The sequence below is a fragment of the Rosa chinensis genome, chromosome 3 (assembly GCF_002994745.2).
Source record: "Rosa chinensis cultivar Old Blush chromosome 3, RchiOBHm-V2, whole genome shotgun sequence".
NCBI classification, from domain to species: Eukaryota; Viridiplantae; Streptophyta; class Magnoliopsida; order Rosales; family Rosaceae; genus Rosa; species Rosa chinensis.
In genome coordinates, this window is record NC_037090.1 from 48,064,597 (window position 1) to 48,085,049 (window position 20,453).

General features: G+C 38.0%; 1 protein-coding gene across 1 annotated transcript; it reads right to left on the reverse strand.

Moving 5' to 3' along the window:
- Positions 1-569: 569 nt before the first annotated feature.
- LOC112194673 lies at positions 570-1,373 on the reverse strand. The gene is made up of 3 exons (XM_024334891.1): positions 948-1,373; positions 783-877; positions 570-678 (listed from the first exon to the last, which is right to left on the reverse strand). Exons 1-3 carry the CDS (start codon positions 1,371-1,373, stop codon positions 570-572), a joined length of 630 nt encoding a protein of 209 aa, XP_024190659.1.
- Positions 1,374-20,453: the final 19,080 nt, after the last annotated feature.

Sequence of the window (20,453 nt, forward strand, 5' to 3'; positions counted from 1 at the left end):
TGAATAGGTGTCTAGTATAGTCTAGTCTAGTAATTTTTTTTTTTTTTTTTGTATGTGATCGATTACAAGTCATTTAAAGCACATTGAATAGGTGACTTACCAGAAGAAAAATTAATTATAAAGGGTAAGTTTGCAATTTAGTTTAGCTCATTATATGGGATGTTCGATCTAGTCCCAATTAAAGGTGTCAATCCCTTGTTCCAAAAAGCAAAAAAAGAAAAAAGGTGTGTCGAAACAAAATATTAGAGTAGGTTTATGAGGTTTATGGCCTTGAAATATTTTGTTATTATTATATTAATGGCGTTGAGAAAAGATTTACCTAAAACCAATTAGAGTGTTTCATTTAGACCTCTTAATTGATATTTGGACCACTTTAGTATGAGACTAAAAGATAGAAAATAAAATTAGATTCAAACAAACTTCTCAAAAAAGCATGCAAGCTTTTGAGTATCAAAAACAAATAGTATAAGTATCCTTACATAAAAAGAAGTCTTCATAACTTGATCAATTGAGGAAAAATCAATGTAATGCAATTTATTCCTCTCAGCTACTTATTCCGCTAATCATGTTCAAATGGTGTCAAAAGATTCAAGCCTCCCACTTATTGTATGATAGGCAGAGTCCGGTAATTCACTAAGCTTCCCAAATTTGCATTCATACGAGTCCAAGAGCTCCGACCTTAAAAATAAAAGCAACAGATGCAATGCTCAGGAAAGAAAAAAAAAAAGAAAAGAAAAAATACATCTATCTAAATATCTTATCAGCATAATGTAATTACCTACCAATATGCCAAGCACTGAAATGGGGCATACTTCTTATAGATTTCTTCCACATCTTCCATGACAGTATTTTTGTTGCAATTTTTCCTCCCATGAACCTACAATTATATAGATTAAGCATTGTAGTATAATTAATTAAAGCTTGATTTAAAGTGAAGTAATGGGTACCTGCTGCAAATGCCTTATAGTTTCAGTATCTACTGGAACTTTGTGATAATATCCAATGCACATCATAGCATTGGCGCATGCAAAGGAACCAAAACCTTTTATTTGCATGAATTTCTGAAACACATCATCTTTCTCCTGATCAAGCCCTTCAAATTCAGCAAGTCCTATCTTTCCACTCTCCACACCTTTAGCAAGACTTAGAATGTATTTTGCCCGGTAGCCAAGAATATTATTGGTAAGCTTTTTTAAAGTCTTCCCATCCAATCTAGCAAGTTCTCGTGAGCTTGGAAAATTACCTAATTTTTCTTTACCATCATAATCACTTCGATCAATCTTTAATTCTTCTCTCTGCCTCTTTTGTCCGTTTGATCTCATCGAAGCATTGCTGCTTGGCTCAAATTGAAGCTCACAAAGAGCTCGAGCCATTTTCAATGAATTCGACCACCTAATATCAATCATTATATATAATAAGAAGACAAATGAATGAAAACTAAATGAATATGAACAAGTGACCAAAAAAAAACAGAAGAAGAGTTGTAGATGTGTATACTTGCAGTTACATAACAGAAGGCATTTGACAAGATCTTCAAAGAGAGAAGGAGAACGAAACATTCTACCAGAACAGACTTTGTAATGGTCGTAGTTGTCCTTGTCCTTGAGCTGGAAGAGCTTTTTATGATACTCTTTTACATTTTCTTCATCTTTATGGGAAATCCTAAGCATTCGACGCACTTGTTCTAGTATAGCAACCTCATCTTTTTTTGATATGTCGCTAGGACTAACTTTGTGGAGTCGAACTATGAGAGAGTTCTTATGAATAGAAACACATGGCTTTAAGATGGAAACCATCACTGACTTGGTTGAGTCTGCGAGTCTCAAGGGCCGTTGTAGGGTTTTCGAAGACGAAATCCAACGGTTTGGAGCCATCATGAAGAAACCATGGTTGCATACTACTTTCTCAAGATCAAAACTGGACTTGCTTTCTCCCAAATGCAAAAACAAAGAGAAACCTTCTTCACCCCCATACATGATCATATGACTCAAAGTAGAAGAGAATTTTATTAGTATATATGACTAGAAAAGAAGTCAAAAAATATCTATATGCATGTTAGTCGCAAGTTGCTATATGGTTGAAGAAGAAGTTTAGTTAGAGATGAGAGTGCTTAATGGTTCAGATTATACATTTTTTTCCTTTTTAATTTTGGAATATGAAATCATTATTTGATTTTTTTCTTCTCTTTCCTTCTCCATCAAATTTATTTATTGCAAACAAAATCTTGATTCGATTTAGAATAAATTCACCATCTTCTTTTTCTTTTTCTGTAAGTTTAACACACGAAATTTCATCATTCAACACTTACTGTACAAATTTGGAGTAATAGGTGAGAAAGAGGCATAATATATCCCAAGAGAAATTTATTTTAGATTACGGTTTCGAGACCATCAAAAATGTCAAATTTCTTTTGCAAAAGATGTGTGTGTGTGTGAGAGAGAGAGAGAGAGAGAGAGGAATCAAGAACATAAATATAGTTAAATTTTGGATTTTTTTTTATCAGAAAGTTTTGGATTTTGTGTTTGTAATAAATCAATATGATAAATTAATTTTAATAAGGAAAGAGAGAGAGGAAATATTAATGGATTATTATTTGATTTTGTATTTTAGAATTAAAAAAGGAATAGAATATCGTCAATTATCTCAGTCATAATCTAATGGGTGAGAATTAGAAGGTGGTTGAACATGAACATACGTCTTTTTTTTTATATATAGAACAAACTATAGGTAGCCGTTGTTTTAGTTATCTGTTTTTTTTTTTTTAATTTAAATTAACTCAGGAATAGATATCCTTGCTGGAGGACAACTCTCTAGTTGAATAGCTATATTTAGCTTTTAGCAATTTTTAGCTATGTTTATAACAAACACTGTTGGAGATGCTCTACCCCATACTCAAGGATATATGTTCTCAAGTCACCAAAAAACCCTAGAGCGCCGCACTGAAGCTCACAAATCAGAAAAACTCTAACCCTAGCACGGCGCTTCTCATCAATCTTGCTCCCCCCCTCCTCTTCCTCCAGCATTGATGATGTCACAGCGAGCTTTGCAGCTTCACTGGCTCTGGCTGGAAGCGACATCATTGACGTTTCGTGTTTGGGAGACGTTGCAGCGCCGTGTAATTCTCAAGCTTTCCTGCTCGCTCGACCGCTGATGACCAAACCGGTTGCAGCCATGGATCTACACATATTTTCGAAGAATTTGGATCCTTAATAGTGAGTTTAAGGTCCAGGAACGCACGCAAGGATAGTTGGTGTTTGCATTCGATCTTAAGAAGGATCAAAACAAAGTGTTGTAGGGGGGACCATGGTATATCAATCGGGCTCCAATGATCATTCAGGCGTATGATGGCCTTACAAATCCCATTGCGGTGAAAATGAATTCTATTTTCTTCTGGGTCAAGATCGACAATATTCCTCCGGCATTGGAAGTCAAGACCACCATCATCAATGTGGCCTATGTTGCAGGGAAATTTTAGGACCAAGACATGAAGCTATTTGACAATACCGGCAAGATCAGGGTAAGAGTTTCTCATGATATCTCTAAGCCCTTTTTCTTGAAAAAAAAACCCTAAAACTGTCTCCAAATGTGGTGGAAGAAATATCGTTCTTTTTTGAGAACCTGGTGGGTAAGTGTAATACATGCCACCTGATTTACCATGAAGATGGAAGCTACAAGATGGCAAACCAACGGTAGCAGCAGCAACAAGCCACTGGGACCGGTGATAAACGAATTGGGCTACGCAATCCATTTCGAAACTCTGTAGATATCTCTAGCAATGGTGTCTTTCACTTTAAGGGGTGAAGACCCCAATCTTAACCCCCATTTCTGGCAATCTGTTTGGCACAAAAGACACAATCAAACAGCACAAGCCGGTTCTCATACGGAACACATAGATGGAGGGTGCAAGTTACACTGATCAAACCCTAGCTTTGATCACGGCTGATGATCTGCCACCGGAACCACTGAAGAGAAGCCGTCCTCCTTCACCATTCTCTTCACCAATGAAATTAAAGTTTCTGTTGGAAGAGTTCAACGATAATGATGCGCCTATGAAGAAGGTAAAAGTTCCTGCTCTCCCATTCACTGTCAAATCACTTGGTTTAGTTGAAACTCCTAGCAGTATGCTAGTGCCAGCAGAGGTCATGATGCCCAAAAATGGAGGGCAAGCTGCAAAGAGTGATAACAAGAAGAAAGGGGTCGTCCCCTGTGTTAGAAACATATACATGCTCACAACATATGCATACAAGCTTAACAACAATCACAAAGGAACTAGAACTTACCTTCAGCAATCACAGGCACAGATTCCATCTTACGCAGCTGCTAAACTCTGATCACTGAATATGGTCTTTTGTTACTTACCAACTTGCTTCTCAATGGACAGAACTTATGCAATAGTCGTGGTAGTAATCAGGGACCAATTCATCTTATTTATATAGGTGACTTAACCCTCAAGAAGCTTCCCATTAAAGCATTACTTGTTGGATTAGGTTTCCTAGTTAGATTCTTAATGTAACACTTCATTCTAGTCTTTCTTGCAGACCAAGAACTGGATTACTTACCTTAATGAATTGATACACTCTTTCATTAAGTTACAAGTATTGATTTATAGTTTGTATCCATATTAAACTAAGTTTGACATTTAGCCAATCATCAATTACTTTATGATGATATGTGTTAGGTCTATATTTGATCTAACAATCTCCCCTTTGGACTCACACATATCATACTCGATGATTTGCATCAGAGAACATCAAAACCTACTTAACTTACAGAAGTGCGCGCCAGATGACAAACTCAAATCGAAAATCCATTCCAACATGGTCAGATCACAGTCACTTATGCAGAGCAAGAAACAGTATGCATTTTAACAAAAATGTAGAGTTTCAAAACCACAAACACAAGCTCCTGCAATCCACATATGTGAAAACCAGAAGTGATACAATATATGTTAATGTGTATCAACAAGTAAACATATATTAGGTCCTACTGCATGTTTCTAAAACCAGAAACTCAAGCAATTTTCCTGAACACTGATGGCTTAAAATTATTGCTTGAACCTTAACATCATGCTATACATGATTTAAGCCATCTGATAGCAAGTATGATATTCAAAAAACAAGATGATAATTTCCAAAACATTCAATGAAAGCTGCAGCAATAACCAAAATCTGAAAATACCTCAAAATTTATTAATAATAAAATCTGTCATTACAAACAAGTTGTGATAAACAAAAATAAAAGATCACAACTAAAACACAAGAACTCAAAAAACCTTAGAATTTTAAATGCTCCAACTGGACTAACTCTCTACTGAACCTAAGCATCTAAATTAGCTAAAATTCCAATGCTTGCTGTATGTTTCTGGAATGCTGCTACTGACAATGCCTTGGTGAAAGGATCTGCTAGCTGTGAATTTGTGTCAATACTCAAAACAGCTATTTCACCATGCTTTACTCTTTCTCTAACACTGTAATACTTTAGATCAATATGCTTGGAATTATTTGACCTTTTACTGTTCTTGCTAAAGAAAACTGTAGCCTCATTGTCACAATAAATCACAAGTGTGTCAGCCACAATGTGACTCAATACTTTGGTTTGCATGAGAAAATGCCTAATCCAAAGTCCTTCACACACAGTTTCATATACTACAATAAATTCGACTTGCATAGTAGAAGTTGAAACAAGAGTTTGCTTCATAGTTTTCCAAGCAATAGCACCTCCTACAAGCATGAATACATATCCACAAGTCGACTTCTTGGAGTCTGGATAATTCCCTGCAAAATCCGAGTCTGAGAATCCAATGAGTTTCAGATCCTCCACTTGCCTATAAACTAGCATGTGGCTTTTAGTTCTCTGTAGGTATCTAAACACTTTCTTTCCAGCTACCCGAAGCTCATGGCCTGGATTAGACTGGAATCTTGACAAAATCCCTACTGCAAAAGACAAGTCTGGCCTAGTGCAGACTTGTGCATACATGAGACTTCCTAGAAGTCTAGCAAAAGGCTTTGACTCCCTATTTTCTTTCTCAACATCACTTTTGGGACTTTGCTTCTTAGTTAGCTTATCTCCTTTGGACATGGGGACTTCTCCAGCTGCACACTTCTCCATACCAAATCTCTTTATAATTTTGGTAACATAATTCTGTTGAGACAAACCAAGTAGTCTCTGTGCCCTATCTCTTTTAATCTCAATACCTAGTACATAGGATGCTTCTCCTAAGTCTCTCATGTCAAAATTCCTTGACAGAAAACTCTTGGTATCTTTAAGCAATTTAATGTTACTGCTAGCCAAAAGTATATCATCCACATACAGTACCAGAAAAATAAAATTGTTCCCAACTGTCTTCAAATAAACACACTCATCAACAAGATTTTCTGTAAATCCAAAAGTAGAAATCACATAATCAAATTTCTTGTACCACTGTCTAGGAGCTTGTTTAAGGCCATAAATTGATTTTCTTAACATACACACTAAGTTTTCACTTCCAGCTTGTACAAACCCTTCTGGCTGCCTCATATAAATCACTTCATCTAGTTCACCATTCAAGAAAGCTGTTTTAACATCCATCTGGTGCAGCTCCAGATCAAAATGAGCCACTAAAGCCATGATTATCCTAAACGAGTCTTTTGTAGAAACTGGAGAAAAAGTCTCAGTAAAGTCAATGCCCTCCTTCTGTGTAAAACCCTTGGCAACTAATCTTGCTTTATGTCTCTCTACGTTGCCATTTGCATCTCTTTTAGTTTTGAAAACCCATTTACAACCTATAGGCTTCTGGTTGGGGTCAGGTTCAACTAATTCCCAAACTGCATTTTGACTCATGGAATTAATTTCTGCTTCCATTGCTTGCTGCCTTTGATGAGATTCACTACTTTCAATGCCCTGATTAAATGTAGTTGGATCATTGTCCTCTGCACAGTCCATTTCAATTTCTACTTCTTGCAGATAAACAATGTAGTCACTCTCTTCCCCCCCCCCCCCCCATAAGTTGGTTTTCTTGCTCTCTGTGATCTTCTAGGCTGAGCTACTAGAGGATTTTGAGGTTCAGTTACTTGACCAGTTAAGTGGCCAGTTACTTGACCAGGTACAGTTACTTGGTCAGTTACATGGTCAGTTACTTGGTCAGTGACATGGTCAGTTACTTGGCCAGTTACTCAACCAGGTACAGTTACTTAGTTAGTGACATGGTCAGTTACGTGACCAGTTACTTGATCAGGGACATGTACTTGGTCAGTTACGTGACCAGTTACTTGATCAGTTATATCTTGTTCTAAAGGCAATGCTACACTTATATTCTCATCTGGCACAATTTCCTCAAAATCTGAGGTTAAATCCTCAAGGTTTGTATTGTGAACTTTTTCACTTAGAAACTTTACTTGATGTGTTTCAAAAATTCTAGGTGAATGATGAGCAGAATATAATTTATAGCCTTTAGATTTATTTGGATAACCTATAAAATAGCAACTAACAGTTTTGGGGTCAAGTTTATTCAAGCTTGGATTATAAATCCTAGCTTCTGCATGACATCCCCAAACATGGCAGTGATGAAGACTAGGTTTCCTGCCACACCAAAGCTCAAAAGCAGTATTTTCTATGGCTTTGCTAGGTGTCCTGTTGCAAATATAATTTGCAGTTTTTAAAGCCTCACCCCACAGAAATTTAGGCAAACCAGTTGTACACATCATACATCTAACCATGTTCAAAAGAGTTATTGAGCATAGCCTTGCTGTAGACAATCAAACCCCATCAAAGGATGCTCAAGTTGCCACACCAGATCAAGACTCTCTTACACAATGAAAGCATGTTCATATCTGCTGTAACGAAATCTAGAAGAATGTAGAATCAGTTGGTTATTCCCTCCCTGAAGTTTAGGAGCTAAATTAACAATCATCCATGTATAAATAGCTGTGTACATAACAGAATGATTAATCAATACAATTCACAATTTTTTCATGCTTAGCTTTCTTCTATTCTCTCTGTTTTTCTTTATGGTATCAGAGGCCATTTGCTTCATCGCCTAATCCCTTCGTCTTCCACCTTCCTCTTTCTCCAAACCCTAACCATGGCGACCTCTACATCATCCTCTCCTAGTTCGACCTTCCCTCTGGTTCAGGCTTCTTCGTCGTCGATGCAAGTCCAAAATCTCGGTCCGGTCATTCCTGTTCGTCTCACCGAGACTAACTATTTGCTCTGGAAATCAGTATTTCTTCCAGTGCTTCACAAGTATCGTCTCCTCTCCATCGTCGACGGCTCTGAAGCATGTCCACCAGAGAAGGTTCTTTCTTCCTCCGGCGATCTCGTTCCGAACGATGCTTTCATCTCTTGGTTTGAGCGTGACCAGCAGCTCCTCATCTGGATCAACTCCACACTCTCCGATTCCATCTTGCCTTACATCATCGGCTACACTCATGCTCGTGATCTCTGGCTCAACCTCGAAGCTCGTTTCGCCGAACGTTCTCAGGCTCATCTTCTCCATCTGAAATCTAAGCTTCAATCGGCCAAGAAAGGTACTCTTTCTATGACTGCTTACCTGCAATTGCTTAAAGGCTACGCCGATAGTCTTGCTGCTCTCAGAGCTCCGGTGAGCGACTCCGATCTGGTTGCCTACTGCCTTCAAGGCCTCTCCGATGAATATGCTGCTTTCGCCACTGCTCTGCGCACCAGAATGGGAGTTTTTCCGGTCACCGCTGCTGAACTCCATAACCTCCTTCTCTCTGAAGAGATCATCATTGAGGACCGCAAGCAGCTCAACCTTGAGCTTTCTGCTCCTGCCTCTGCTTTTGCAGCCACGCCCACTCCACCTTCCTCCTCTCATGGCGGTACTCGTGGTTTTCAACATCGCGGTCGCACCTCCTCCTATCGAGGTAATTCTCGTGGCTCCTTCAACTCTGTTCCTTCTCGTCCTCGCATTCAGTGCCAGATTTGTGAGCGTCAAGGTCACTGCGCGATTGACTGTTACAACCGAATGAATCATGCATATGTTGGCCGCATTCCACCGGCGAAACTCACCGCACTGTTTGCTGCTCCGACTACTCCGGTTGAAGCTCCGGTCGCCTTCGCAGCTCGGTCTTCCTCTGTTCTTCCTACACCGTCATTTTCACAAACAGTTCCTGTGCATCCTCCATACTCTCCAACCTATCCAGGTTTCTCCTTCTTTCCTGCTCCGGTGGCCAACTCCACTTGGCTTGCTGATTCCGGTGCTAGTCAACATGTGACTCCTGATCTTTCTCAACTCTCCGAGGCCGCACCTTACTATGGTAACACTAAACTTACTGTTGGTAATGGTCAACATTTGCGCATTGCTCACATTGGCTCGACCATTATGCACACACCATCTGCTTCTTTCCACATGAATAATGTTTTACATGTTCCGAAAATCACACAGAATCTGCTATCAGTAAATCGATTTGTATCTGATAACAATTGTGCTTTTGTACTCACTCCCTCTGGTTTAATGATCAAGGATTTGGGACTCAGGAGAACTCTTTCTCAAGGACCAATGCGTGATGGTGTTTACCCCATCCACTTTAATTCATCTTCATCCTTGCTTCACTCCACCCCTTCACCACAGTCACCTCAAGTTCAATCTGCTTCTTTACTTTCTAGTGATGTATGGCATGCTCGTCTTGGTCATGCCAATTGTCAGGTTGTTAATAAGGTACTGCAGGCCATCAAGGTTCCAGCTGCTACTTCAAAACACTCTCTGTGTGTCTACTGTATGCAAGGCAAGGCTCACGGGCTTCCTTTCTCTCCTTCAAGTAGTATCTGCTCTGGACCTCTACAGCTTCTACATGCTGATGTTTGGGGCCCTGCTTCGATTTCTTCTACAGTAGGGCATAGGTATTTTCTAAGCTTGGTTGATGACTGGTCCAAGTTTTGTTGGATTATACCATTGTTCAAGAAATCTGATGTACCTCTGGCTTTCCATATATTCAAATTACGTGTTGAAAATTTGCTCTCTACTTCAATTAAAAATTTGCGTAGTGATGGTGGTGGTGAATTTACCAGCAATAGCTTCAAACTTTATCTTACTCAGCATGGTATTCAACAACAATTAAGCTGTCCTCACACTCCACAACAAAACGGTGTTGTGGAACGCAAACATAGGCACATTATTGAAATGGCACGTACTATTCTTGCACAATCTCAATTACCTTATTCCTATTGGCTTCGTGCATGTCTCACAGCGACTTTTACCATCAACAGACTTCCTACTATGACCTCTAAGTCTCCTTTTGAAATTTTATACAACAAGGCACCTGATTATCAGTTTCTCAAACCTTTTGGTTGCCTCTGCTTCCCTTGGCTGCGTCCTTACACCACTCACAAGTTTGCACCACGCAACAGCCCTTGTATTTTCATTGGTTACAGTCATGACCATAAGGGATATGATTGTCTTGATCCCATATCTGGCCGCATCTACACTTCTCGCCATGTTCAGTTTGATGAAACCTCTTTTCCATTTAAAACACACACTGCCCATACCTCCTCTTCTACTCATTCTGACCTTCCAATCTTTTTGCAACCCTACTCACCACCCATACCTACTACATCCCCTCTTTCTTCACAATCATTTCCCTCTATACCTACTCCATACACATCCTCTCCCACTCACCATTCTACGTCAACTTCACCTACTCTTATTCCATCACCTCACTCTAATCCCTTACCTGCCATTCCCACTTCAGTCCCTTCCCCACCACCTATTCCAGCCCCACTTCCACCTAATCAACCACCACTCCCTAACACCTCTCGCCACATACTTAGACGTTCCACACCTGCCCCATCACCTCACAACATGCTCACTCGTTCCAAAACTGGTCACAGCAAACCTAAAGTTTTTTTGGCCACTAACCACCCATTACCCAAAGCTACTGCTCTTTTTGCCTCCTGCCCCATCACCCCTACATCTTACTCTCAAGCCTCGAAGTATCCTGCGTGGACTGCTGCTATGAAAAAAGAGATTTCTGCTTTACAACACACCAACACATGGACTTTGGTTCCTCACCATCCCAATATGAATGTCGGTGGTTGCAAGTGGGTTTACCGGATCAAACACAAACCAGATGGCTCTATTGACAGATTTAAAGCTCGTCTTGTGGCTAAAGGGTATCATCAACAAGAAGGTATCGATTATGTTGAGACATTCTCTCCTGTGGCCAAACCCAACACCATCAGATTGCTCTTTACCTTTGCGGTTCAGTTTTCATGGCCTATCTTGCAAATTGATGTCAACAATGCCTTTCTTCATGGCCATCTCTTGGAGGAAGTCTATATGGAGCAACCTTCTGGTTTCAAAACACCATCCTCCACACCTATGGTCTGCAAACTTCAACGATCTCTCTATGGTCTTAAACAGGCTCCTCGAGCATGGTACGATGAACTTTACAACTCTCTCCTTGATTTTGGATTTACACCTTCCCCAAATGATACCTCTCTGTTCTACTATGTTGCTGATAATCACATTGCCTTCATGCTTGTTTACGTCGATGACATCTTACTCACCGGTTCCTCTTCATCTCTCTGTGATTCTATTATTTTGCAACTCAAGTCTAAGTTTCCTATCAAGCCACCTACCCCAGTTTACTATTTTTTGGGACTTGAAGTCCATCGTACTACTGATAAGCTGTTCCTATCCCAAACCAAATACACTTTTGACTTATTACACAAATATAACATGATTGGTGCCAAGCCTTGCACAACTCCATCTTCATCTTCCAAGCTGGATCTCTCTGGTACTCCTCTTTCTAATCCTACCGAGTATCGATCATTAGTTGGTGCTTTACAATACTTAACTTGGACTAGGCCAGATATTTCTTTTGTTGTTGGCCAACTTTGTCAGTTCATGCACGCCCCTCACGACATTCACCTACAAGCTGCTAAGCGGGTTCTCCGATATCTCAAGGGTACACTACATCATAGTCTTCAATTTTCCAAAGGAGACCTTGTTCTACATGGTTACTCTGATGCTGATTGGGCAGGCTGCCCTATTGATCGACGTTCCATCACTGGTTATTGTATCTTCCTCGGCTCCAATTTCATCTCTTCGTCCTCCAAGAAACAACACACTGTCTCTCGATCTTCTACGGAGTCAGAATATCGTGCCTTGGCTCAAGCCGCTGATGAAGTTGTCTGGATCTGCAAACTGCTTCGTGACTATCACTTTGTTCTCGCAAAGCCTCCATGACTTTGGTGTGATAACGTCAGTGCTCTCGCCTTAGCCTCCAATCCAGTCAACCATGCTAGAACAAAGCATATTGATATGGACTACCACTACATCCGTGAAATGGTTCTCAGCAAGTTCATCCATGTCTCTTATCTGTCCACCCTACATCAACCTGCTGATCTCTTCACCAAGTCTCTTACCAAGGAACGTTTCCATTTCTTATGCTCCAAGCTTCCAGTTCGTGCCACTCCCTTTAGCTTGAGGGGGGATATTGAGCATAACCTTGCTGTAGACAATCAAACCCCATCAAAGGACGCTCAAGTTGCCACACCAGATCAAGACTCTCTTACACAATGAAAGCATGTTCATATCTGCTGTAACGAAATCTAGAAGAATGTAGAATCAGTTGGTTATTCCCTCCCTGAAGTTTAGGAGCTAAATTAACAATCATCCATGTATAAATAGCTGTGTACATAACAGAATGATTAATCAATACAATTCACAAGTTTTTCATGCTTAGCTTTCTTCTATTCTCTCTGTTTTTCTTTAAGAGTCCTATTCTTTCTCTCTGCAACACCATTCTGTTGTGGATTATAGGGTATTGTGTATTGAGCTTTAATTCCATTGTCTTGCAAAAACAAGGCAAATGGACCCTTTTGTTGGCCGGATTCAGTGTACTTTCCATAGAACTCTCCCCCTCTATCTGACCTCACTGTTTTGATTTTCTTTTTTAGTTGATTTTCTACCTCAGACTTAAAGATTTGAAAGGCTTTCAATGCTTGTGGCTTTTCTAAAAGTAGATAAATATAACTATATCTAGAAAAGTCATCAATGAATGTGATAAAATACACATTCCCACAGATAGTTTGATGCCTAAATGGTCCACATATATCAGTGTGTATGAGTTCTAATAAATTTTGGCTTCTATATGCAGTCTTCTTTCTAGTATTAGTTATTTTTCCCTTAAAGCATTCAACACAGTCTGTTAGATCAGAAAAATCAAGTTCATTTAGGATGTTGTTTTTCACCAAAATTTTCAATCTCTCTTTTGAGACATGGCCGAGTCTTATGCCATAAAAATGCAGACTTTTCATTTAGTTTGGTTCTTTTAACACCTGTTAAAGTGCTAGTACTGTTTGTGTTATTTTCAACAAGTAAAATTTCTTGTTGAGCCATTGAACAATTTAACTGTAAATAATCATTCATAATAACACCAGAACCAATTTGAACAGAATTTTTAGAAATAAGAATTCCAATACTATCCATAACAAGTCTACAACCAGATTTTACTAAAAGAGAAACTAAAACCAAATTCCTTCTCATGGAAGGTACATAAAAAACATTGTCCAAAACTAACAATTTTCCTAATCCTAAATCGAGCTTTAAAGTTCCAATAGCCTTGACTGCCACTCTCATGCCATTGCCTACACACAGGTTCACTTCATCACTTTTTGGGATTCTCCTCCTTATGAATCCCTGCAAAGAATTAGTAATATGAAAAGGTGAGCCTGAATCTATCCACCAAGACTGTGGTTCAACATTTATAAGATTAATTTCTAAAGAAAAAACTGTATTAGAAAAAATCTTACCCTTTTTGGCTAACCAATTTTTATAGCCAGTGCAGTCCTTTTTCATGTGTCCTACTCTTTTGCAAAAGTAGCACTTGAACCTAAATGGCCTGTTTTCATTGGCCACTGCAGCTGTTGAACTCTTAGTTATGGCTTTGATAGGCTTGAGCTTATTCTGGGGCTTTTTCCTTTTAGGCTTCTCAATGAGGTTAATGGTTATAGCAGGTTCCTTTTCTTCCTTGATCCTAGATTCTTCATCCACACAGATGGATATAAGTTCATCTAGAGTCCAGTTTCCCTTTTGAGAGTTGTAACTGGTCCTAAGATGACTAAAACTGTTAGGTAAGGAATGTAGTGCATAGTGCACTACCTGCTCATCCCTAACTCCCATCAAGAGCTCCCTGAGTCTACCATTTATATTGATCATCTTCATAATATGCTCTCTAACTCCCCCTGAACCCATGTACTTCAAATCATGAAACTCCTTGGTTAGCCTAGCTGCTTCTGCTTTTTCACTTTCTTTAAACTTAGCACCTATGAGTTCCAGAAAATCTGATGCTAGCTCAGGTTCTTCTATACTTCCCCTGACAGTCTTGGACATAGAGGTACGAATGAGGTTCTTAGCCATTCTATTGGATCTATGCCACTTCTTGTAAAGGTCAGTTTCTTTCTTGGTGCTCTTTTCATTCAACTCTTCAGGTTTTTCCTCAGTAAAGCAATAGTCTATATTCTCATGCATTCCCATATAGTTCTCTACAGAATCTAGCCAAGCTCTATAGTTGGTTCCAGTTAACATCAAGACACTGTTCAAGTTCATGTAAGAGTTACCTAAGGAGCAAAAAAAAAATTCATGTGAGTTCTCAATTTGTAAAGAAAATAACTTTAATTTTTCTGTGTTTTATTTAGCTTTAAGCAACCAAAACAAGAACATACAGAAAACCTAAACAATCCATACTTGCATTCACGTCAGTCCATAACAAAAACAATGTTAAGCAATACTTTTGAGCAGAAGCATAACATCCTGGAGTTCTTTATCAATATACCACGTTCAATGAAAACAATTTATCCAAAGAAATTTATCCATATCTTTAGACAGAAGAAAAATTTCTAAGTATCCGTATTTATTTTCATCAAGCATGCATATTGCTGTTTTGTATTCTAAAACCATACTTGACCACTTCTTTGGAAGATAAAACTGAAGCATAGTTTTAAAACACAAAACACAATTTCAGTTTTGTTACTCGATCAGGTACTTGGTCAGTTACCTGACCAGTTACATGGTCAGTTACCTGATCAGTGTTTTCTGCCAACATCAACGAAGAATGCTTTGTGCATCATAATCACTTATGCCAACAGAAAACCACAAAACTCATGAGCTTTTAACTTTATATTCTACCCAGATTCATCCTTGTAAGAAAATTAAGCTCTTGTATCTGTCAACTTTAATAATGTGTAAACAATTTCTGGGAGATTTTTGTTCTTCATTCAATTTTACACAATCACAGATACAAGACCATATCATCAATCAATTCATCATGCATATTCAAGCACAATCAAAATTGTTTCGATTCCAAGAAACCACAGAACAATCAAGAAATTATAAATTTCATCCGGTCACCATCTACTCTAACCTAACGCATGCCGGGAATGCAACTAGGGTTCTTGAGCATAATCAAAAACTTAATTATTATGGTATGAATCGAAAACAATTTTCACAGAAAAACCTGTTTTTGCTTTTTCCCCAATTTGCTGCTAAAAAATCACAGCGGAAGCGTGAATTTGATAATTAACCAGATGCAGCAATCGACTTAAGTAACTTACTTTGATCAGGTACATGACCAGTCACTTGGTCAGTAAAGCAAAAACCCCCTTTTTTTTTTCTTTTTTTTTTTTTGTGTGTTTGTTTTGCAAAACCCTAAAACGATTTTGATGCCAAGCAAAAACTTAATTCATATTGTGAGCCTATGCTCTGATACCAATTGTTAGAACCATATACATGCTCACAACATATGCATACAAGCTTAACAACAATCACAAAGGAACTAGAACTTACCTTCAGCAATCACAGGCATGGATTCCATCTTACGCAGCTGCTAAACTCTGATCACTGAATATAGTCTTCTGTTACTTACCAACTTGCTTCTCAATGGACAGAACTTATGCAATAGTCGTGGTAGTAATCAAGGACCAATTCATCTTATTTCTATAGGTGACTTAACCCTCAAGAAGCTTCCCATTAAAGCACTACTTATCAGATTAGGTTTCCTAGTTAGATTCTTAATGTAACACTTCATTGTAGTCTTTCTTGCAGACCAAGAACTGGATTACTTATCTTAATGAATTGATACACTCTTTCATTAAGTTACAAGTATTGATTTATAGTTTGTATCCATGTTAAACTAGGTTTGACATTTAGCCAATCATCAATTACTTTATGATGATATGTGTTAAGTCCATATTTGATCTAACACCCTGGGGTCGAAGAACAAGAAACCCCCAAAAAACCAAGAAGTGCTAAGTGTGCTTTGCCCGGAAAAACTCCTAGCCCTAGTGTGAAGGGCAAGGAGAAAAATTTACCTTTATTTTTCTTTGAGTTTAGCCTATTAACTTGTCTTAGGTTACATAGTTTCTAGGCTTTGTCAGCGCATGGGTGCCGTCAAATTATTGGTTGGACTTAATCTATGTATCGTTGTGGTTCTAACCACAAACTCTTTAGCTACCCATACATGGTAGAGGGATATGTAATGGTCTTTTCTAGCTTGAGTATTAATATGTTGACATGATATTACTTCCAAAAAAAAGGATATAGGTTCTCAATGAGATTAGTACTTTTAGATTTCACAAAGTCCATATAGTTGTCCAGGCTTCAGCTTAATAAACTTTAACAAGCTCGAACAGCTTAATAACCAGTTATAGTTTGACTTAGCCCCTCCCAACTAGACATATCAATGGAAAAGATTCGGAGCAGATTTGACCTAAACCCAAATACTTTAAGTTACAAATAAAAGTTCAATCCGACTGGATTTGATAATACAACGAATCATTAAAATTTAAAAGTCAAATCCAAACCTGTATCAACCAAATAAATGAATATCTAGTATTACTTAATTTTTAAAAGGGACCTTGACCCAAAACACTAAAATGGGCTAAAATTTACCCGCTTATTCCAGCAACAAAATTTTATTCACACTAACCCAACTTAAAGTAAAATGACAATTTTACTCTCAACCAAATTAATAGACTACCTCATGCCATCTCTCTCTCTCTCTCTCTCTCTCTCTCTCTCTCTCTCTCTCTCCCCCCCCCCCCCCCCCCCCCCCCCCCCCCCAACATTTCAGATCTGCCCTCAGAGAGACCCAAAACCCCCTCTTCTCTCTTCACAATTCACACTCCTTGATGCCCCAAATTCCCTAATGAAGCAGTTCAAGACCATCGGCCGGAAGCTCGCCATAGGCTCCTAAGGCGCCTTCGGCCAATCCAAGGAGTTCCTCTACCTCTTTAAGTCCATCGGCAAAGTCAAAGAGGAACGCATCGTCCTCCACAAGATCGAAACCCTAAAACAACGCCTTTCTAAGCCTGACATCCCCAAGCGCAAGATGAAGGAGTACATCACCCGCTTCATCTACGTTGAAATTATCAGCCACAACACGTCTTTCGCCTACATCCTCGCCGTCAAGATGACTCATGACGACAATCTCATCCGGCCTTCATTTCTGAAAAGATGAACAACAACGCATCGTGTTCCTCATCGACTTTGACAATCCAAGCAACTAAGCAGTCCCATCAAGTGCAACCCATGATGCCCTTCAGCTGTATTGGAAAAAAAAAATGTCCTTCAGCTACAACCAAATGCCTACCCTCTCTTTCTTTTTTTCTTTTTTGGTAAAATGGGGGCCGAAGGCCCAGAAAGAAAGAAAATAGACAAAAACGTTTTATTGTCTCTGAATAAATCATTTACTCTGGGAGGGGGTAATAAAACATTTCTCAACATTTTATCGCCCTCAATAAAAGTTTTGAATTGATGTAATTTTCTCATCTTTTTCCTTAATCAAAATTTTATTTGTTTAATTTTAGGGAGATTAGTTCCCCTTCCTCCCAATAAACATTTATTGCCCCCAATAAAAAGTTTTTACTGGGGGGCATTAAAAGATTATAGGGGTAATAAAAGTCTTCAGCGACCTATGAGAGCACCGACAACCTCTTTGGGGATCTCTAGTGACCTCTGGTGATGTTTCTGACTAAGTCCGACGACCTGATTCGGATTCCCGCGTCCTCCGACGAAGTCTTCTATAGTTTTGTCTCTCTATGTGACAAAGGGATGAGAGCAAAATAGTCTCAAAAATAAATTTAAAAAAAAAACTTAATTGGGTATTAGGGAACAACTTATAAAAGTCTTTATGGATAAGCACGAAAAAATGAGTCGTGTAAGGGGGAAAAAATCTATAAAATTAGTGTTAATGGACAAATCCCCTTTTTTTAAATAAAATAATTTTCATAATGGTAAATCATGATTATAAACACATTAACAATCATCAATTTGACTAAAAGCTCACTGAAGCTGTTTACTCATGGAGACAAAAAATTGAACATTTGAGATGTCGATATATAATCGAAAAGTGAGTCCCACAAGATATCTTTAAAATAACAACAAAAAAAATGATCACTTAGTGGAATCTCTCTCTCTCTCTCTCTCTCTCTCTCTCTCTCTCTCTCTCTCTCTCTCTCTCTCTCTCTCTCTCTCTCTCTCTCTCTATATATATATATATATATATATATATATATATATATATATATATATATACAGATCCTATCCAGAGCGGAACTCCGCTTTGAAAATTAACGTGTGAAGTTCGAGTTTTGGGTCACTTTTAGGTCGCATATCCACATCTCGACCGTTCAGTTTTTAGGTACTAGTGTATAGATCATCTCTGCAAATTTTCAACCAAAATGATGATCGTTAAGGCATTGATTACTGCCTTAAAGCTAGTACGGTTCAGGTTGACAGAATCAATCCGTCCATTGGTTTAAGAGAGTTAGATATCTTAACAATCATCAATTTGGCTGAAAATTTGCAGAGATGATCTATACACTAGTACCTAAAAATTGAACGGTCGAGATGTGGATATGCGACCGAAAAGTGACTCAAAACTCAAACTTCACACATTAATTTCAAAGCGGAGCTCCGCTCTGGATAGGATCTGTGTATATATATATATATATATATATATATATATATATATATATATCCATGCATGGAGTGTCATCCACATGTAGACTGGCTATATTTTCTTGGACTTGAGTACTTAACCCTTTATTAGGTCCCATAAGATTTAATTTATTTAGATTTAATCCAAATAAAATCTTGCACGAGATACAGTCTTAAGATCCATGAAGGACGAGTGAATCTAATAATGAAAATTAAACACATGATTTTAAATTAGGGTATTGTTATTAGCACACCTTAAATCTCTATTTGCACACCTTTTTTCATTTTTTATTCTCTAATTCATATTTATTTTGGAAAAATGTCTTAACCAACCTTCTTTGCAATTTTATTTCTCATTATCTAATACAAATTCAATTGTCCCGTTCTATCTGCACACTAAAATCCCTGTTCTTTTTTTTTTTTGTAACTCACTTGTTCATTTTCTATTCTAGCCTAGCCATTTTGCTTCAACAAATTTTGATCAATTATTGTCTAAATCTATGGCTTCAAGTTGAACCTCAACCTCCATTAGTGCTTCTTGTAGTTTCTCCACAAACTCATTCTCTTCGTCAACCAATCCATGATTTATAAAAAATTGATCAAGTTTTGTTGTAAAAGGATTAGAGTAGAATAAAAAATGAATAAGTGATTGACCAAAAATAAAAATGATCAAATGCGATAGCATTGCATGTCTTCTAGATTTGATGAATTTTGGTGTGAAGAAAGAACCGGGCAGTTGAATTTGTATAGAGAATAAGAAAGAAAATTGCAAAATAATGTTAGTGAAGAGATTTTACCAAAATAAATTGTAAATTTAAAGAATAAAAATGAGAAAGGGTGTGAATAGAGATTTAAAGTGTGTTAATAACAACATCCTTAAATTATTTAAATTTCAACAGTTATATTAATAAATATACTTATCCCTCACAATTAGGGCTGTCAATTCCGACACGACTCGAAACTAGCACGAAATGAACCCGCACGATTAAAAGGCTGGTCGATTGTGGGTCAACCAGCCATGACCCATTTAATAAATGGGTCGGCCACGGGTCAACCCGCCAACACAAAGTGAACCCGTATAACCCGATGATACTATACTTATACTTAAAATTTTAGACGTTGGGAGTATTTGATCATAGGATTAGATAATTTGAAATATTTTGCTTTATAATTATTGGATTTAATTATTTATGAATATGTAAAATTATTTATATTCTTCGTCTTGTGGAGTTTTTAGTGAATTTAATCAATTTATGCATTTTTTTTAGTTAAATGGGTCACATTATTAACTCTTAAATAAATCATTTTCTCTAACACGACACGACCTATTTGTTAAATAGGTTAAGCGGGATGGAAACAGGTAACCCATTTAATAAATAGGTTGGATTTGGATTTAAATTTTTGACACGATTATTAAATGGATTGGGTTTGAGTTTGTATCTTGCGACATGACAAATACCTTAACCTGACACGAACCCAACCCAACACGACCCATTGACAGCCCTACTCACAATCC